At 44.3% G+C, this 21727-nt stretch overlaps 1 protein-coding gene and 1 long non-coding RNA gene across 11 annotated transcripts in view; one reads left to right on the top strand and one right to left on the bottom strand.

Annotated features, from left to right (window-relative positions):
- Nucleotides 1-403: 403 nt before the first annotated feature.
- LOC128421411 (uncharacterized) lies at nucleotides 404-2853 on the top strand. Its single transcript, XR_008332306.1, has 2 exons — nucleotides 404-2275; nucleotides 2648-2853. It is a non-coding gene; the product is annotated as an uncharacterized LOC128421411 (long non-coding RNA).
- MAPK10 (mitogen-activated protein kinase 10) overlaps nucleotides 1542-21727 on the bottom strand; it is a 232692-nt gene continuing 212506 nt past the window's right edge. For 9 of the 10 annotated variants that reach the window (XM_053404162.1, XM_053404165.1, XM_053404157.1 and 6 more), the window contains 3 exons: nucleotides 8628-8691; nucleotides 7678-7755; nucleotides 1542-4838 (listed from right to left, as the gene is read on the bottom strand). In XM_053404162.1, the coding sequence (XP_053260137.1) occupies nucleotides 4696-4838; nucleotides 7678-7755; nucleotides 8628-8691 (285 nt within the window). In that variant the 3' untranslated portion in view covers nucleotides 1542-4695. Of the gene's footprint in view, nucleotides 4844-7677; nucleotides 7756-8627; nucleotides 8692-21727 lie in introns of all 10 variants that reach the window. The other variant, XM_053404166.1, reaches the window with a different exon arrangement.

The raw sequence follows: 21727 nt of genomic DNA, 5'->3' as shown, positions 1-21727 counted from the left end.
TCTTTGAACAGGGGTGAGGAACCTTTTCTGTCTGAGAGTCACATTCCCTTTTGGGAAACCTTCCTAGTGGTTAGTGCTAGTGGTGATTGGGGGGAGGGATGGCAATATATGTGCCTCTTACCATTGCTAAGAAGGCTACATTGCAGCCATGCAGAAGTCATGAGGCTATTCCACCCCACCCCATTCTCCATCCAGCCAAGCAAGATGGATTATCACAATTCAAAGATGCGATTCAGGCAGGCCAAAGCACGTGAGGAAGGTATGCTGCAGGGCCAGCAAGACTTAGAAGAACAGATATGAGAGTGCGGCCTGAAAGTCAAAGGGCAGATGTGCCATGGGAAGGATATTCATTTCTCAGCTCCCATTTTGTCTCAGCACTCCATATTGCATTAACTAGGCTATTTACAGCCTCCCTTCCAGGCTGGACCTGCTACAACAGCACTGACAGGGTTGCTATCTTTCAATGGGCGAATTATGGGTGGCTCAATCATCTGCCACTTGTAAAGGCAGGACCAAATTTACAGAACTGTGTCTTACAGACAAAATATCAGAAGCTAAATTTAAGGCAAGGCAGCAGACTCCTGCTGACTGTCAATCCCTTGCTATCATCATCTTTTGATCTGACCTACATACACTAGAATGTCTGAAATGGCAACGAGATAGATGAACAGTGATGGACAATTCTCTTGAATTGTGTTTAAAGCCTTTTAAAAAGCAGTCCTGTGTATGTTAGTTATGTGTGGTCAAATGTTTATTTTTCTTTGGTTGGAATCATTGCCAATCAGTTTCCCTGGATGCCGTCGGCCAACCTTCCTCAAGCACCAGTATTTAGAGATACTTTCTCTCTTTACATGCTTATTCCAAAGTGTTAATTGTTTTATACGTCTCTGTCAGGCCCATGCTACATTTTCTGTTCCCTAAGCCAAGCCCCCTAACTTTTTAGACATGTCACCCTAAGAAAGAAACTAAGGCCCTTGAAAATATTTTAGATCCCCTCATTCTTTTCTATATTCTGATTATATCGTTTTTGTTATGTCAGCCGGCCAGAATGACACCTCTAAATGAGAGTGCGCCACAGATTTCCGTAACAATTTCAGGATCTGTGCTTGCTTGGTTTCCAGCTTCTTGCCTAATAATTCCTAACACCACATCTGCCCTTTTCACAGCTGCAGTACAGTCAACCGATGTTTTCGGTAAACACTCTATGATCTCAAGGTTATCTGTCTTTCCGTGCTGGCTGCAGATTACTGACTTTCGTTTTATCTTTTCCCAATGAACATGGCTTGGCACTTACATGGAACTTCATCTGCTATTCTATTCCCCAGCTATGCATTCAGGAAAGTTTTCTGAAACCCTCCAAAGGGATTTTGCCCCCCGCCCCTGAGTAACTTAGTATCACTAGCGAGTCTGGATGCTTCAACGCTGTTATGGATTGTGGCTTTTGATATTGACAAGCTAATGGTCTTCAATTCCAAAAGGCTCCCTGTTACCTGTGGTCTCAGCACCAAAACAGTGGACAGTGGAAAGTGGCTTTTTAAAAAAACTGCCCATTATATCTGGGCAACAAAATACACAGCTAGCAGATGCCATTATTGCCATTATTGCTTAGAGCGCCATTTCTCTGTTATTGCCTTCGTGGCATCCTCAGTGCACTACTGTGTCCCATTAAAGTACTGCCATTTCTTGTGCATTGGGATTTCATGTGGGCTGAGTTAAGGTTAGTGCCACACACTGATATCGTTTCATGGCTTTCAGAAAGAATACGCGGGAAATCAATCAAAGCTGCTTTGTGGCTTCCATTTCAATGGAAGACGCATGTGGCAACTGTGATGCGCCGGCAGCAATTGATAGATTGCCCCCTATATTGCTATTTATTTTTATTTAGTTATTATTATTTTTTGCAGTAGTGACTTTTTGCTTATTGCTGCTATACATACTGCACTAACGAAAAGTGTTCTATTCCTTTTTATTTAAGGAAAATTCTACCTGCCCTACATCTTTATTTAATAAGTGGAAATGAAATTGTCTGGTCATAACAATTTCAGGAAGGATACGCTTCTAAATTTGTTTATGGCCACCTTTCAGAAGAGAAAGAATGTGTGCTTCAGTCTAGGCCAGGCATGGCCAAACTTGGCCCTCCAGCTGTTTTGGGACTACAACTCCTATCATCCCTAGCTAACAGGACCAGTGGTCAGGGACGATGGGAACTGTAGTCCCAAAACAGCTGGAGGGCCAAGTTTGGCCATGACTGGTCTAGCTGGTGTCACTCAAAGGGGTTAGATTGTGGCCACTGCGGGTTGTTGGTTTTTTATACATCTGTTTATTTATTTGCCTTCATGAAAACATTATTAGCACTTGCTTTAAAAAAAATTTAAAAAAAGAATTAGTTTAGTTTCACACTATTCAACCATGTTAGGAATGGCTGGTTTCACATCTGACCAAAAATAAATGTTAAGAGTTGTGTTTGTATTTTGTGCCATTTGATTATGGCATAAAGGCTGACTCTTAGAGGTTTATCCCTAAAGTTTTGACTCCTGGTCTCCTGGACAAATTTCAACATAGTGTAGTACATGACACCTCAGATTCTCAAAAAAAAAAAAAAAAAAATGTTGGGTCACCATCCATTCAGGCACACAAGTTTCTGTAGAATCTGTATATCTGATTTCCGGGGGGAGCGGGGGTTGGGGACGAGTTCAGGTCACTGCTTGTGTAACCACTTTTGGTGTAGGCCTAGGGAATTTTCAGATTATGTGTTGCAATGAAAAGGTAGCAAAGAAGGAAATTGTAAAGCTGAAAGCAGCTAGCCGTTCATTGTCCTTCCAATTAATGTTGGGAATGGTTAAGATGCAATTTTTTTTTTTAAAGAGAGAGTTGGAGTTGTTCGCAGCCTAGGTTGGTGCTGCTCCAAACCTGCTTTCTTTGATGCACTAAACAGCTATACACGTAATAAATATACATTAGAAACACCCCTTTCTTTTAATCTGACTCCCTTGCCTTGTCGCTCCAACTGGAGCATTCTACATGCACAGAGAGGCCATCCCAATGAGAAGCCTATCTGCCAATAAGCAACAATTCTGGTTATGGAGAATCTCTCTCTAGTGAAGGTCTTCCAGATGGCGACCACCTTGAGGTCCTTCATCGTGACCAAATAAATGATAGGGTTTGGGAACAACAAACGTAGGTGTTCTATTTGCCTCCACTCAATATCATTCATCTTTCACTTCTGCCTTGATTCAGGAGCCAGCTCCCCAACATCAGCATGAGTTCTACTACAAAAGAAGAAGTCTACAACCTTTCTCACCTAATAGATGCCCAGGACCATATCAGATGATGAAGAAGAAGAGTTTGGATTTGATATCCCGCTTTATCACTACCTGAAGGAGTTTCAAAGCGGCTAACATTCTCCTTTCCCTTCCTCCCCCACAACAAATACTCTGTGAGGTGAGTGGGGCTGAGAGACTTCAGAGAAGTGTGACTAGCCCAAGGTCACCCAGCAGCTGCATGTGGAGGAGCGAAAACGCGAACCTGGTTCCCCAGATTATGAGTCTACCGCTCTGAACCACTACACCACACTGGCTCTCGCAGAACTTCTACAAGCTGACTTCCCCTCATTTAGGGAACTACTTGCCAACCTCTGCTTGACCCTGGCCAACCCAGTTTGATCCATTTCTTACAGCCTTTATCTAAAAAATGAATGCAGTGACACATGGCAGTGGAAGTTCCTGGAAATATGGTGCCCAAGAAGCCCCTTGTGTTCCAAGAGAATCATCTAGTCCAGAATCCTGCATCCTCACAAACAGGCCTCTCTCCTGACAACTCCCCTAGCTCAACATACATATTCATTCAAACAACAACAACTCGAAATCCATCAGCATTTAACAAGGACAATCCCAATGAACTTCCTTCCTCTATTATTCCTCCAAACAAACCGCTATTAAAAACAGTGCTGAAATATAGGACTCTACATCATCAAGATTCTGAGAGAGCTTCGGTTTGACTTTTTCCCTACTTATTTAAATTAACCCAAGGACCAACTAAACAGGCTGTACAATGAGAATTATATTACAGATGAAATTTGCATTTAAAAAACCCCCCAGGAGGTTCAGTTGTCTACTTGCGGGCTGTGTGCACACATACGGACTCCTGCTCTTTAGATACATGTACACACACAGCTGCATATATATCCTCAAATGCATATTTGCATGTATGTACACCGAGATACATGTGCAGTTTTCTGTACATCTGCTGAAAACAGAAGCAGAAAGGGTTAGATATGCACACATGTATACACATAAAGGTTTGGGGTTCTGGCCACCTTGTCATGCCAACGTGAAAAAGGACAGTTGCAGCTTGCTGGTTTTGCAGCCATTAAAGTTTTGCAAAATTTATGAAAAAAGGCTCCTTTTCCCCTTTTTTTCTCGTTTTGCAGTAAGCATCATTGGAAGAAGACCAAAGCAGAGCAACTATTAAGTTAAATATACACTTGAGCTTAGCTGCATTTACATAACTCTTTTAAGAGAAGCAGGCTGAAAGGGTTTTGTTTTATTTAATCGTTATGTGTGTTTGTTTTTCCTTTAATTTTTTTTCTCTTCCTTGCCATCATCGAATTCTTTTATGACCACAATGATTCTTCCCCCCCTCCCCTAAATTACATCATCTCCTGAAGAACGTCGGGTTTCGCAGGCAGGCGGCTAGTCACCTGCAACAACCGAGGGGCCCTGCAGAAGCTTCCAAACTGCTGTCAGTGTCCGACGCCAGGGTCTGGTCTGTGGACATGGAGGAAATGTCATTGATGGATGAGGATGGAGGGAGGCTTTCGCTGCTGTTCACTGCTGCACCTGTGCTAAGAAAATGAACACCGGCGTGATTCAACCTGAAAGCCCTAGGTATGCTTGAAAGTTAACAAGAGAAGTTGCTTCAGCTCCAGTGCAATCCTTTATTTATTTATTTATTTATTTATTTATTTATATCAGGATCCAAAGAAGTGTGAATGGAAGGAGAACAGTTGCTAATCGTGTTCAGTGGCATAGCGTGGGTTGCCAGAGCCTGGGGCCACACGGCAGGGGGAGGGAGGGAAACAGATGGAGTATGCATGCACATTCAACTGCCTAATGGTGTCCATGTCAACCAGAGGTCACTTCCTGGTTCATATGGAGAAGCCATTTTCAACAAAGCCAAGCAACGGAAGACACACAGCTGTATTGAGGCAGCAACGGGCATTGGAATTGTGCGCCCCTAACAATTTTGCACCTGGGTCAACCGCTCCCATGCTACACCACTGATCCTGTTCAAACCCCACATCTATATTGTCAGGATGGTTTCTTTTTAAATAAATAAAAATATATGCACATGCCCCACTCTTGAAATATGCACAGTGTACCCATTTTGTATCTGAGAATCCTCCAGACAGAAATACAAAATCTTACATGAGAAACCGGCCTGTTGTTTTCAGAGGCATGGCCTCAGTATGGCTTCTCGTCAGATGATCAGAGGATGATTGTCAGTGGAGCCACCACTAGGGGGAGGCACCACAGGAAATCTCCCCTTCTGGGATGCTACTGGGGCCAAGGACAACACCCACATGAAGGTGGCAAAAAAAATAAATGGTGGGAGGTGGAGAAATAAAAATGGTGGGAGGTGGAGAAATGAAGATCTCCACGGATGAGAGATTGGGAGGGAAGAGGGAAGCTCTCAGGTGAGAGATGGGTCTGTCATTTTCTATGGTGGCTGAGATTAAGAGCTAAATTACATAGAGAGAAGATTCTGTCTTTGTGAAGTTTGGGATTTATACCTTTGTATAGGTTTATTTGTCTAATACAACCAGTGAAGCCTTAAAAAAAAAACCAAGTGCCTTTTATATTATACATTTTTGCAATTCTCCCATAGTCCTCAGGGAATCACAGATATGTGAGTGTTCCTTGCAATGCTGGCACAGGAATGGGCTGCATATCCAAACTTGTATTACTCTTCTCCAGTTATAATGCACCGGTAGATCATTCCTTCACTGCCCCATGCTCCCACCATCTTTAATTTTAATTGACTGCATGGAGCATTCTCATGTTTTCCACTGATAACATTCCCTCCTACACATCCCCATTAGAGAAATAAAGTAGCCTAGAAAAAAAATATTGCTTTATCACATAGCTGGTTTCCCCATCCCTTATTAAAATTTACTACAACCAAAACCATCAAACTGCATGGAGCTGAAAATGAAAATGTAAATGGAAGGAAAACACTGGAATATATCAAGATTGAGGAAATAAAATGAAAAAAGGGTAATATTCCAACATCACACAAGCAGACTTTCGCTTGTTCAATGAGGCTTCCTCTTCTTCCCCTGCAGCCCCCAACACCCACCCCGATCTTGTCTAGAGGCCCCACCCCCAACCCATGATGCTCCATTTTAGGCGATGATCCATTTTAGATGAAAGCCAATACTTAATTAGTCCTTGCAAATTACTTCCCCACACAAGCAAACTCTGTTATTGTTACACATAAATCACCCAACACACACAGCTCTGTGTGACAGATGTGCTTGTGAACCATGATTTATTCTGATACCCACTCCATCTTGAAGAAAGATGACGCCGGGCACATGCAGGAAGTTCTTAAATCAAGCCTGCATGCTTTGCTTTTCAGTTTCTACTCTGCAAGAATCTGTTGAATCACCTTTCTGTCACCAGAACTGAAATCAATGCGCGTAGCACTGAAAAACTCCATCGGGCCCATTCCTAATCTGGCAACCTATCATCAAATTTTCTTTGTGCCTTGTCCTTGACAATTGCTTGCACAGTTTGGAGGGTGCTTTGCACCTGTGACTGTATCTAGGTGGAGTCAGGAGAGGCAAATGTCTAGTGGGCCTCATAAGAACACAAGAACAGCACTGCTAGGTCAGCCCAAAGGCCCATCAAGTCCAGTATCCTGTTCTCACAATGGTTCCTAAACTCTGGTTCAAAGGGGAACTAGCGACCATTAAGTAAGCCCAGAAAAACCTGGCGACTTAATAGTTCACCAGGTATGGGCTGCAGCTTATCCGGTCTTTCACAATTTCCCCCTGTCCCAGACAGGCAGAACAAAAACAGAGATTTATTAGTTTCTCAGATGGCAAGCAGATTTCCGACTGGAGGTTCAGAACTGGAGCAGGACTGGCATTAATCACAATTAAGGTAAGTGCAAAGATAATCTTTAGCCGTGGTTATTCTTGGCAGGGTGAATTTGCAGTTTGGGGTGAGAAGCAGTTGAAAGGGAGCAGCTCATCCTTAAATCATGGTTAAGGATCTGGCTGGCTATAAGTACACCAACCCAAATGATTTATCTATGGATGCAATAAAATGCTGGTCATTGGCCATAATAAAGGAATGGATGGATGGATAAATGGATGGATGGAATCAGTACAGAGACTTGAAACAACTGTGTTCATCCATCCAAAGTCCTGACAGTAACCCAGACTCTCATGCCGCCTTTCCCAAAAAAGAAAAATAAGAATCTGGAGTTCAATTAATGCAATTCATCTTCAGTTCCATGTACCAAATTGTCTAAAAGTAATGTTCAGCCTCAAAGCTGCGGCTGCTTACGTCTGAATTAATAGCAGCAGATTAAGACACTTTGGTGAGAATCCATCACTGTACGATGGAGCTTGCAGCGAGCACAAAATGGTCATTCACTGGGAATGAGTACCTGAGGGAGAAGGCTGTCCTTTTACTACACCATTTTTAGTCTTTTCTTCAGAATTCATTACTTCCTTGTAGATTAATTCTGCAAGAGACAACAGAGCCAGTTAGAAAAGTGGAGAGGAGTTGCTAGCTTCCCCGCCAGCACCATTCAAAGAAAGCGCAAATAGAAGACCTCAATAAATTATCAACCTTGTAAAAGAGTCTATGAAAGTTACTAGTCCACATCCATTTTACCAATTTATCTGATGATGGAGCCATGAAAGAAGAAAGGGGGAGAGAGGGGAAGGCCTCCGCAAGTGATCAGAAGTCCAGACCTCTAGCAAGAGTAATCTGTCCCTACTCTGTTGGCCTAGTGGGTGGGGAGGAAAAGGAAGAAAGAGAAAAAGGTAAAGGGACCCCTGACCATTAGGTCCAGTCGTGGCCGACTCTGGGGTTGTGGTGCTCATCTCGCTTTATTGGCCGAGGGAGCCGGCGTACAGCTTCCGGGTCATGTGGCCAGCATGACTAAGCCACTTCTGGCAAACCAGAGCAGCACATGGAAACGCTGTTTACCTTCCCGCTGGAGCGGTACCTATTTATCTACTTGCACTTTGATGTGCTTTCGAACTGCGAGGTTGGCAGGAGCAGGGACTGAGCAACGGGAGCTCACCCCGTCATGGGGATTCGAACTGCCGACCTTCTAATCTGCAAGTCCTAGGCTCTGTGGTTTAACCCACAGCGCCACCCGCGTCCCTTAAGAAAGAGAAATTTTGGTGGCAAAAGGAGATAAAAGGGTGATCCCGCCCACTTTTGGCTCTGGACCTGCCCCCCACTGGCTTCGGCTCCGCCCACCACCAGTTCCTGCCCCACCTACATGTGTCTTCCAGCAGGATGAACCAGGGGATGGGGCCCTCAACAGAAAAGAAACAGAGAAGGACATTCAGAGAAGTACCTTTTTGAAAAAAATGAGATTACCTTTCCACTCTTCGATTGTGTGTTCTCTTTCATCCAGCTGCTTATCGTATATCTGTGGAGGTGGCTGTTGATTTAAAAACCACAAGAGAGGTCAGATGAATAGGAGCACAAAATGAAATTAAGCCCAGACGTAATGGGACAGTTTCAACGCCAAAACATCAAGGAAATGGAAAAAGGGACCCGTTTCTGTTGCAGCAGTCCTCTCCGTGCTGCAATGTGAGGGAGCTCCAAGGGACAAGAGTCATTATGGGCAGGCCATTCATCGACTTGATGCCAGGATTAAAGAGCATAAATGTTAAATCGGGTTGTTACACCCCTACTCAAAGGGTGTAAGAAGGAACTTCCATACAAATGTCTAACACGCCACCTCCTGGCGGCTGCGATTATGGAAATAGCACTTTCCTGGAAAGAAACAGATGACTGCACTAATCAGTCCCATTAAAGGTAAAGGTACCCCTGCCCGTACGGGCCAGTCGTGTCCGACTCTAGGGTTGCGCGCTCATCTGACTTAAGAGGCCGGGGGCCAGCGCTGTCCGGAGACACTTCCGGGTCACGTGGCCAGCGTGACGAAGCTGCTCTGGCGAGCCAGCACCAGCGCAGCACACGGAAACGCCGTTTACCTTCCTGCTATAAAGCGGTACCTATTTATCTACTTGCACTTAGGGGTGCTTTCGAACTGCTAGGTGGGCAGGAGCTGGGACTGAAAGACAGGAGCTCACCCCGTCGCGGGGATTCGAACCGCCGACCATGCGATCAGCAAGTCCTAGGCACTGAGGTTTTACCCACAGCGCCACCCGCGTCCCAATCAGTCCCATTACTGTAGTGGAAAAACTGTGCAAGGCCTTCTGCTGGTGTAACAGGGCTTCCCTCCTCTCCTCCCCCTGCAAGCCCCTCTTGCCCCACAATTTGGCTTGTGGGGGACAGGAGAACCCCCAGAACAGCATATGCAGGGAGGAGAGGGCAGCTCATTCCACCAGGAATGCACTGGTGGAGCAATATTCTTAGTGAATTTCTCCCATGCTCCATATGCAGCCATAGATTCGTCCTATTGTTACAAAAGCCCCAACTTTTGATTTCCTCATGAACTCGTGCCCCTTCCTTTCTGCAAACCACCCCATCAGTCTGAGTCTTGTGTCATGCCAAGCCTTTGAAATCCCAGCCAGAGCCTTCTTTTTCCTGCCGGTTCTGGTATCACGAAGCTCTCTCGCTCAAGCTAAGAGCAGAGCATGGAAGTAGCCTGTTATGTGCTGACTTGAATAGGATTCAGAATGCAGCAGTCTGACTGGTCCTAGAACAATAGGGTTCAGAATGCAGCAGTCTGATTGGTCCTAGAATAGGATTCAGAATGCAGCAGTCTGATTGGTCCTAGAACAATAGGACCCAGAATGCAGCAGTCTGAGTGGTCCACAGGGGCCACCCAATCCAGCTCCAGGTGGAAGTGAATCCGCAACCTGATTGGCCTACAGGTGAATCCTGGAATTAGCTAATCACATGGGGCCCATTGTGTAAGTAATGTATATAAAGCAGACATTCTGAGGGAACTTCCATTCCTCCTCATCACGATGAGCTGAATAAAGAGCATGAAATCCACTCTCGAGTATATTTCATGGCCCATGACAACAGAGAGGCAGTGAGCCTCTCTGTTGATCGAGTCTGACAGCCTGTCACTCAGCAAATCTGCCAGGCCTAGAGCTTGCATTTGCTAATGAGGGGCAAAGCAAAGAGCACAGGCTGTGGGGTTGGGGTGGGGGGAGGCAGGCGAGGAGGAAAACCCAAGGGGACTGAGGGTTGTGGCTTTGCACAAGAGCGGCCGCTGTTGTCTGCTTCATTAGGCAGCCTACTCTAGAGATCAGAGAGGGCTGAGCTGCATTTTATGCCATGTAAGCTGTGCCACTATGGTTGACATCAAAGAGGAGGTAAGGCAAATGATAAGAATCCAGAACTCAAGAATGATCATTTCCTCCTCTCTCCCCGTAGGAAGTCTCATCCTGCTAAAAAACAAAACAACAGCACTTAGTTTGAGAGAGGCTTTTCCTTCAGATGTAGTTTTCATTAGTGATGTTAGGGAAAGAGTGTCTTTAAAGCATGTGTAGATGTGGAAAGCGGGTGGTGCTGTGGGTTAAACCACAGAGCCTCGGACTTGCCGATCAGAAGGTTGGCAGTTTGAATCCCCGTGACGGGGTGAGCTCCCGTTGCTCAGTCCCTGCTCCTGCCCACCTAGCAGTTCGAAAGCACGTCATGTACAAGTAGATAAATAGGGACCGCTCCGGTGGGAAGGTAAACGGTGTTTCTGTGCAGCTGCTCTGGTTCGCTAGAAGCAGCTTAGTCATGCTGGCCACATGACCCGGAAGCTGTACGCTGGCTCCCTCAGCCAACAAAGCGAGATGAGAGCCGCAAACCCAGAGTCGGTCACGACTGGACCTAATGGTCAGGGGTCCCTTTACCTTTTAGAGTTGTACACATAGAAGGAGGAGGAGGAGGAGAGGGCAATTTCCTCCTTCAGTAACCCAGGTTTCCATCAATAGGACCCATTTTTCTATCTCCATGTGCACCCATTGTTTCGTTCCAAATCTAAGATGTATGGGATTATGTGGCACACTTGGTTGGAGATATAAAGGTAAAAGTAAAGGGAGCTGGCATTTGTCCGCAGACAGTTTTTCCAGGTCATGTGGCCAGCATGACTATGCAGCTTCTAGCGCAATGGAACACAGAAACCAGAGCAGCACACGGAAACGCCGTTTACCTTCCCGCCAGAGAAGTACCTATTTATCTACTTGCACTTTTTGGCATGCTTTTGAACTGCTAGGTTGGCAGGAGCTGGGACCGAGCAACGGGAGCTCGCCCCATTGTGGGGATTCGAACCGCCAACCTTCTGATTGGCAAGCCCAAGAGGCTCAGTGGTTTAGACCACAGCGCCACCCACTGTGTATAGTTCTATTTTAGGAATTCCCCATCCTCACTCTGAGGAGGAGAGGTGCAGGAATTTGTGGCTTTTTGCGTGAGAAAATGAATGAATGTAGTTTTTTCTGCCCCTTATGGAGTTGAGTTGGGGAAATTCAGTTTGCTACATGTACCTTTCCTTGCTTATTTGTTTGTTTCACACACACAAAAATATTCAATAAAAACTAATTTAAAAAAAAACCAGGACCCATTTCTAAGTTATGACTTTTGATGAAGTACCTTAATTTGTCCACCCATAGATAGTTCTTTACCACACTCATTTTTATCGGAGAATCTTCTAGCTTAAAATTGGAGTCCACAGACTCGGACAAATGCTTTCTAGCTAGGAAGGAAATTGCACACCATGTTCAGAGAATCGCTTCATTTGCACAGGAGCTTGAACATGCTTGCCCCTTACAGCTCCAAACAGATGCTGGTAGCCATGGTTACGGTTGCCACGGAAACAAAAAGTCCTGAGGCAGCACTGACTTCCAGCTTGACCAGTTCCCTTCAGCTGGAAGCCTACAGAGATTATTTTGATATAGCAAAGATTAATTACAAACAAATCTCCAAGGCAAAAATACTCACAAAATGTGGCACAGTTTTAGCTTGGGGCTCCTGACTGCTTTTTCTGTTGTGTCTGTATACAGCAACAGGTCATTGATGCATTAAAGCTGAACAGTGATGGGTTGCATGATAGGGTGCCACCACTCACCTGAACCCTGGTCAGTGCAAACACACCAGCGGAGCCAATCCACTGCATCTGCTGATGTGTTTGCACTGCACCAACCTTGCTGCTGAATCACCTCTCCTCTTCTTCCTCCAAATAAGCAGCTGCCATGAGACTGGTGTCAGGTGCGGAGTGGCACACCACCAAACTACTTTATCAGTTCTTCTGTGGCACTTCCTCAATGTTCCTGCATTATTCCACCCAACTCTGCCTGTTCCATTGTATGTAAATGGAAGCCTTGAGGATGTATTGGGCAATGAACGGGGGGTTGCAGAAAGTGACAGTGGATCCACTCACCCCAAAACACTGAAACAAATTGTCTTTGACCTCAAGTGAAGTGGTTTGGAGTCCCATTTTCCCTAATTTACTGGATTGTTCCCATAGCAGGTAAACCTGAATTTACAGGGGAAAGCATGGAGTTGTTTGAGGGCAATGTCATTTAGACTACGCAGATTAAATGGGAATCCAAACAGCTGCGAACATACAGTAAATCAAATCTATGCTTCCAGGTGCCATAAGAAAGCTGCAGAGATAGCACAGGATAGTGCACACCCCGGAAATGATCTCTTTCAGCTTCTGCCTTCTGGAAGAAGGTACAGGATTATAAAGACTAGGACTGGCCGCCTGAGAAACAGTTTCAAACCAAATGCGATTTTGGTTTTAAAGGCAGTGTAAGGAGTCTATATGGGAGTATATGGTATTTAAAAATGGGGTATCAGAGTTTTTAGGGGGCTAACCAGGTTGGGATAGCTGGGATAGCAGGCTTGTTGGTTTTTGAATGTCTTATGTAGATTTTTCAATTTCGTTGTTCTGTATGGGACAATGACAATAAAGATTATCATATCATATCATATCATATCGTAAACTCTGGTGTGGACAGGCTCAAAGAGGCCACTTCTGATTACAATGGCAGATAGCTACTGCAGAACACAATAGACCTTCATGGATCTGTAATGTTGACACGTGTAAAATTCTAACGTGAGATCAACCTTAAAAAGGTTGAGGAAAATATACATTCCTGGAGGAAGAGGTTCAGGAAAGGTTTTGCTGATCCATTAGAAAAGGGATTATCTAGAAGGTTTTCCTAGAATCATTGTGAATACAGTGGTACCTCGGGTTACATAGGTTCAGGTTACATACGCTTCAGGTTACAGACTCCGCTAACCCAGAAATAGTACCTTGGGTTAAGAACTTTGCTTCAGGATGAGAACAGAAATCATGCAGCGGCGGCGCGGCGACAGCAGGAGGCCCCATTAGCTAAAGTGGTGCTTCAGGTTAAGAACAGTTTCAGGTTAAGAACAGACCTCCAGAATAAATTAAGTTCTTAACCCGAGGTACTACTATACTGGCTACTACAGAAAATGGAGATTGAAGGTGAGAATGCAGATATCTGCAAGATGGAACAGAATATACAATTTTACAGATCCGTATAAAGCTGCTACGTTTTAAAGCATTTTCCTGGGACATAAACAAGACCTTAGTAGGGTAAAATGAAAATGCAGTTACACACTCATGGATGGCTCAAAGGCTGAGGAACAGATGACCTAGCTGGGGCCTCCGCTGTCCAGAGCTATCTCAAATACCAAGATGCCCAAGCAGGAATCATCAGTCAAGCAAAGAACCCAAATGCTATGCCGAAGAGCGCTGGCAAAGGGGTTTTGAATGTCAAAGTTTAGTGTGCCGTGGCACTCCTACACACAGAAAAGAAAAAAGAAGAAAATCGCGCAGGAAGAAGGCATACCAAGCAGGTCTGAAAGATCAGGGGGCAAGATATTTATCGATCACATTTCTATGCTGACCTTACTTCACCCAGGGAGCTCAGAGCAGTGCCTTGCCCTTACAACAAGCATGTGAGGTAAATTCGGCTGAGAAACACTGACTGGACCAAGGCCACCCATGGCAGAGCAGAGATTCAAATTCAGGAATCAGTTCCACATGCTGCCCACTGGATTACATGCATATCCCTCCCCAGTAACTTTTGGGGAAGTGGCAATTTAAACAAAAACAGTCAACAGGCCCTGAAGGAAGCGGGTTTCTAAAGCTTTCTGAACCCATCTTGAAGAGCCTTATCAGTGCAGTCCGTTTCAGGACCAGACTATCTTCCCAACCATGTTTAGAGAGGTCTCTGCATGTTTCAGCTGTATGTAAGAGACTTCCTTCAGTCTGCTGTAATGCACATTCATAATTATGTAACCTCAAAGAATTACATGCCTTTGGAAGCCTTAATGCCACCTTAATGGGTGACACCCAAGAGGCAGTGAAGCCCTGGAGAAGCTGAGGCAGTGATACTTGACCAGACTAATTTGATTCTTGGCTAATTTGTCGTGTGCATGGAAGGAATGACTAGAACTTCTAGAGCCAAGGTAAAACTAAACTCCCCTGTTTCTTTTTGGGTTTTCTAGTGTCTGCTGCCATTAACAGTACCAGAATGTTGTTTCTTTTTATGCCGTTTTTCTACATGCTCTTACATTGCTGTTTTATTACTGCCACTGTTTTGAGTTATTCTGCTAATTGTTGATTTTCTTGTGTTTTGTTGTGAAGGGGAAGTTTTGTTTGTGGTGTTTTGTTTGTGTTTAGGGAAGTTTTTAATGACTGATGTTTTAATGTACTTTTAATCTTTTGCTGGAAGCTGCCTGGAGTGGCTGGGGAAACCCAGCCAGATTGGCGGGGTATAAATAAATAATAATAATAATAATAATAATAATAATAATAATAATATTTATTATTATTATTATTATTATTATTATTATTATTATTATTATTATTAATTGTTTGGCAGCAAACAAGCAGAGGGATGATGATGATGATCATGATGAGGAGTGGGTTTTTGAATTACTTGCAGAGGGTTTCTATGAGTGATTTACCACTTTGTTGCTTTATCAGCTTGTTTGGAAAGGAAAGACAGGAGGCCGATTGAGCAGTCAAGCAACCATCTTGAATACTTCAGTTCACTCAAACCACATCTGGCCATTTGCAGGGTGTCATGTGAATCAGCCCCAAACAACGTGGAACCATGCCATGTAAGAACCTAAGAGCCTTGCCATATCAGAATAAGGCACCCTGTATTCCACCATCTTTTCCCCAAAGTAGCCAAGCCAGATGCTTCCTGGGAACCCTCATACAAGAAGTCAAGAACTCTCCTCCATCACAAAAACAGCCTGGAACAAATATGGAAAGTCAGTATCTTCCTAAAGCATGGCGACAATTCTTCTATTTCCACAAAATATTAGTTGCTGTTCTACAAATGCATTTGAAGCATCTTGGATTGTACAGTGGTACCTCGGGTTAAGTACTTAATTCGTTCCGGAGGTCTGTTCTTAACCTGAAACTGTTCTTAACCTGAAGCACCACTTTAGCTAATGGGGCCTCCTGCTGCCGCCGCGCTGCCAGAGCACAATTTCTGTTCTCATCCTGAAGCAAAGTTCTTAACCTGAAGCACTATTTCTGGGTTAGCAGAGTCTGTAACCTGAAGCGTATGTAACCTGAAGCGTATGTAACCTGAAGCGTATGTAACCCGAGGTACCACTGTAATGTCAACCTGGGAACCCTAATCCTAAAATATAATGAATGTTAAGAAAACGTGTAGTACAGCCAATATTTCAAGAATGGTGGCCTGTAGTCAATCGGTAAGGTATAAGTGTGTGGAATAAGTAAGGCTTTCTACCACACATCGCAAACACTCCAATCAGTAGGAGTCAAAAGTCAATATATTCTTAAATGGCAGCACAAGGGAAGCAATTGTTTACTAGTACTCAGAGGTCAAAAAGTCAGGTTGGCGTTTGGTTGTATTTTCCTACAATCCGTCTCCAGCTTGTCCTTCATTCATTGTGAATGAGCAGCATGTCGCCGGAGTAATAATATACATTTCCCTCTAGTTAGCAGCAGGTCACAGCCTGGCATTTAAAGAAAGACCACCAGCATCTACAACTTTTTAAACCTGTCAGAGAGAGAGAGAAAGAAGGCTTTTGCCTTCCTTCTGCCATTTCCCAAAGGCGTTACACTCCCCGCCATTTGAATGAGGCATCATAATTTTATTGCTCTTCTGTAGCCTATGAAAAGATGGTGAACTTTTTAAAATGGGCTTATAAAATGAGTGTTTAACTGGCTCTGGCTTCTGCACCTTGGCTGGAATGTCATCCCCCTTCCTTTGTCCTCAACTTGCAAGCTTATGCTGTAAATACCAGGAAGATGTCCGGGGTCATTACCTCTAGGTTAATCTCTTGACACAAAACCATTGCCATTTGCTACAAAGACCAAGCTTCAGATATATATTTAAATGCTCCCTGTTCTCCTCTGCTGTGCTTCAGCCAATTATTCAGATGCTCCCTTGTGTAAATCTGATACTTTTGGCTTTATTTCCTTTTTCCTCCCACAGCCAAGTTTAGTAGGCCAAGTGGTGGGGTGGATATTTTTCTTCCGGGGAGATGATGGGTATTATGCACACATTAAATTCCCAGTTTGGGGTTGTGTAGCTTTCGAGAAGAACAGAATAAAAGGGGGGGAAAGCCTGCAGACAATTAGAAAAACAAAAATATCAATGTGTGTGATCATTAATAAATATCAATATGTGTGTTCATCAATTGATGTGAGCAGTAAGGTAAAGGTAAAGGGACCGCTGACCATTAGGTCCAGTCGTGACCGACTCTGGGGTTGCATGCTCATCTCGATTTATTGGCCGAAGGAGCCGGCGTACAGCTTCCGGGTCATGTGGCCACCATGACTAAGCTGCTTCTGGCGAACCAGAGCAGCATATGGAAACACCGTTTACCTTCCTGCCAGAGCGGTACCTATTTATCTACTTGCACTTTGACGTGCTTCTGAACTGCTAGGTTGGCAGGAGCAGGGACTGAGCAACGGGAGCTCACCCCGTCGCAGGGATTCGAACAACCAACCTTCTGATTGGCAAGTCCTAGGCTCTGTGGTTTAACCCACAGCGCCACCTGCGTCCCGATGTGAGCAGTAGTCAGATGTAAAGCACATTTAACACGTATGGTTTGCCCCCAGAGAATCCTGCGAACTGTAGTTTGTTAAGAGTGCTGGGAATTTTAATACTGAGGGATAAGCTACAGGCTTGGTGAGGTCAATGGGAAGAAGAGTGGGAGGCTCAGTGAGGACGGAAGGAAGGCAGGCTTGGAGAGACCTTGAGGGCAGCGGAAGCTTTTGTGAAGGCGTAGAGAGGCTGGCATTCCTTTGCATTACCGGCACTGGGCAGGAAGCAAAGGAAAAGCAGGGGAAGACTGTAAAATGTTGACAGGATCGGCTCAGGGCAGGCTTAGCGGCCCTTCACATGCTCCCTCTTTCTGCCTCTGATGTTGAGAATTACCGTATTTTTCACTCCATAAGACACACTTTTTTCCTCTTAAAAACTAAGAGGAAATGTCTGTGGAGTGAATGTGTGGTCCCTGGGGCTGGGGGGGGGGACCTGGGCTTCCCCCACCAGCCCCACAAGCTCTGGGAGCAGCGGGAAGGCTGCGTGCAGCCTGTCCACTGCTCCCCGAGCTGCTCTTTGGGGCTGGGGGGGGACCCCGGCTTCCCCCGCCAGCCCTGACAAGCTCCTGAGCAGCTCTGGGGTAGCCCGCAAAGCCTCCGCAGGGCAGCGGGGAGCCTTCATCCCGCTGCCCTGTGGAGGCTTCGCAGGCTACCCCAGATGCCAGAACAGCTAGAGAGAGCGATGCACAGCACTCCCTCTAGCTGTTTTAGCTTCTGCCTTAGCGGCACAAAGCCTCCACAGGGCAGCAGGGAGCCTTCATCACAAAAGCCAAGGATAGCCACGCTCCCTTTAAAGAGTGTGTGGCTCTTGCGGGAGGTGGGGGAAGTGAGAAAGTGAGGCTGCCCTTTTCCCTCCTCCGGGAAAAACCCACAAGCGCCGCACACATGCTCCACGCGGCTCATGAAAGGGAGCGCTGAGAAGAGCCTGGGATGCACACAGGCTCTGCTCAGCGCTCCCTTTAAATAATAGTTTTTTTCTTGAATTCCCCCTCTAAAACCTAGGTGCGCCTTATAGTCAGGTGAGCCTTATGGAGCAAAAAGTATGGTAAACAGGTGTAGGGGCAATCCACCTGCCAATCATGTGTTAGCGCAATTACATCACCCGATTGGCATGTGGATTGCCCTGCCCCCCCCCCGTCAAAGTTGGCCCACAATGTTCCCCACCCCTGGTCTAATCGGTTGGTGTGGAGGGTGAGGTCTGTGAGAATTAACTGGTAAGGAAAAGTCAGGAAGATGGAATAGGGCACCATCTGAATGTAACCTGTAACACAACAGCTTCCGTTGCAGCGATGTTCATTATCGCTACAGCACTTTTTGGGGAGACTGTCACTGCAAAGGGCATCTGTGTTTACCACTGGTTCACACAGTGCGTTTCTACAAGTAATTACATCCCTGGGGATGGTTTGCCCAGAGGAAAGACAGCTGCAATTGACTGCATAAGTGTTTCAGCGGCCGCACCAGTGTTTTTGGATATCTTTGCCCCGAGAGACAATGATGACTCCCTATCTCTGGTCGTCTTTCACAACAGACATTTCGATTTCAGACGGCTTTCACCTGCTAGGGTCATTCTTACCCACAATCACAGCCATGGTTGCTTATAAATGGATTTTTATATATGAATTGTAGCTCATTTTAAGTATTTTAATGAAGAGCGCAGAACATAGAGGCAGCTGGAAGGAAGAGGACACAAACACTGTACCGGAGGGAAACCTTTGAGTGAGTTTGTGCTCCCATAGAGCTAGCTATTAAGCATATCTTTAAATACTAGGCGCTGGTGTATCCTTGTGTGACAAAGAGAGTGCTGTAAATTCAAAACAAAAGTGGTGGAATTATTCGCCTTGCAATGTATTGGAATAAATGACTGCAAACTTCTGATAATTACTGATTAGCATTACGCAGCCTTTCGCCATATGCAACTCCAAAGTTCTCAGGTCCCGTTGTCAAAGCAGAAAAGGACACAAGCTTGCAGACTGTGACCTGTCTCTCCATATGGTACCTCATCGCTATGGTAACTGAGCACCTCGCAAACGCTAATGAATTTACTCCCACAGCAACACTGGCATTGGAAAGGATTATGAGATGCTCTCTAGGGCGCATTGTGAAGCTTGCTAGGATTGATTATACCTCCTGTAACTGCATACTAACACCTGACCTCTTCCCCCAGAGGGCAAATGGAGAACTAATGACACTTATGGCACTACTATGGCTTGCTATTCTCGTTCTCCTTTCCTACTAACTACCAACATCAAAACTGCAGATTGTGACTGGAAAGAAAATATTCCATTTCCTCCATTTCCTCCAACATTCTACTCCAGTTAACCTCTTAATGATTCATTTATTTCTTATTTAATTTCATTTCGCTTATTAACTACATTTCTCTGCTGGCCAACAGCCAAAGCTCTCTGAACTCTTCAGCAAACCGAGGATAAAAATATAAAATACAATAACATAACAATAAGACTGTAGTGCAAGCTGTGAAAGAAATGAAAAGGGCCTCAAGGAAAAATCAACAGCAGAGAAAAACGGGACTGCACCAACACATTTTCAAAATAGAGGGTGAAAAAGGGAGAACAAGGCGTTTGCTGGCTACAGAAAATATCACAATGTAGACTCCAGTCAGACTTCTCTAGGGAGGGCATTCCAGACTCAGTGGGAGTTACTATATTTTGTAGCGGTGGCTATGTTTGGTGAAATGTGTGAAACATGGACAAACATATGTAAAATACTCCACATAAGAACCACAAAGAAAATTATTACAAAACTGATATTCAGATAGTAGTTGACACCTAATGGGATGAGTCAAATAGTGTTGGCAAAGTCACTTAAATAATGCAGATAAAATAGTCTGAAGATAAAAGTAATCCTGATAGCACTTTACTAAGCAAACCGGACAAAAAATGGATTCATGAATAGCTTTTAAGAATATGGTGGAATATGGTTTATGTGATCAAATTCACAGACATAACCAAAACGTGAGCGGAGACACAACAAAACGATCAACTGAATGAAAAACGAAGCCCATTTATTCATTTTTCAAAGAAGAAAGTTCAGGATATCATTTTTCAGTACTCCCTATGAGGCATAATCTACTTGGTTGCTGTCTTACTTATTACTTGTTACCAGATTATATTCCACATTTATTATTCTATTTAATACAACTAAGCAATACTGCCATCTCTCCTTAACTATTATTATTACAATGCACCCTTTTCTACATTCTGCCATTATTGTTCTTCTATTCGTTTTAAAGCATTTGTTTCACCATGGCAGTTTTATCTTCTTGAACTTGCTATTACTGTCGAGGAAGGGACTTGTAGGGGAAATAATTATATTCATAAATAGCACCATGTTTTTACTTATTATTATTATCATCATCATCATATTGTAAAAAAGATTATTTCATTTTGTCCTATTGCTTATCATCGCATTGGGTATTATGGGAAAGATAAAAACAGTAACTCTGCCAACTTTTTATCATGTTCTAGCTTCTTCATCATTATTAGAATTAGAATTACAGAGCTAACAGAAGTCACAAAGTGACGAAATCCAGGCAAGGAGTCTATGCAAAGGTTTGCATTGGCCAATGCTGTGGACTCTGGTCAAATAAAACAAACAACAGAACCAGAGGACTGGAGAAGCTTTTGAGTTGGGGGAAATCAATAGGATGGAAAAGAAAAACGGGGGGCGCTCATCACACTGTTGCCTGACGAGTGACACAGGACAAATAGATTTCAGTCTGCTTTTCAGCTCCCTCCAGTGTCTTATACTTGTAGTCCAGGAGAGCCACAAACCCCAGAAACTTCTGCCCTCCCCATGCCACTTTTTAGTCACCCACTTCTACTAAAAAAAGAATAATGCAACAGAAATGATTTAGAATATAAAGACATCAGTTGCACATTATCCAGCGAGTTGGAAAAACTTGTCCGTATTCAAATCAGAATTAGGAAACTGTTTCAGTTTCTCACAGTTTCTCATTTTTGCAGTCTTTAAGCTCAGTTCAACCCATTTCCGCATCTGTAGCTTTTTTTAAAAAATGGCACAGAAAATTTGCCCACATTTTTGTGTGCGTTTATCTTATATTTATTATTATTTGTACTTATAGCCCATCCTTTATCAAACGGTCTCAGGCTGTTTTACAAAAGTTTAAGTGAAATAAGTACAATTTAAATGATCACCAAAAAAAGCAGACAATTTTGGAATACAGTGGTACCTCTGGTTAAGTACTTAATTTGTTCCGGAGGCCCGTACTTAACCTGAAACTGTTCTTAACCTGAAGCACGACTTTAGCTAATGGGGCCTCCTGCTGCCGCCACGCCGCCAGAGCACAATTTCTGTTCTCATCCTGAAGCAAAGTTCTTAACCTGAAGCACTATTTCTGGGTTAGCGGAGTCTGTAACCTGAAGCGTATGTAACCTGAAGTGTATGTAACCCGAGGTACCAC

The sequence above is a fragment of the Podarcis raffonei genome, chromosome 9 (assembly GCF_027172205.1).
Source record: "Podarcis raffonei isolate rPodRaf1 chromosome 9, rPodRaf1.pri, whole genome shotgun sequence".
Classification (NCBI taxonomy): domain Eukaryota; kingdom Metazoa; phylum Chordata; class Lepidosauria; order Squamata; family Lacertidae; genus Podarcis; species Podarcis raffonei.
The sequence above is the reverse complement of the archived record's forward strand: the minus strand, read 5'-3'. Positions and strand labels throughout refer to the sequence as shown.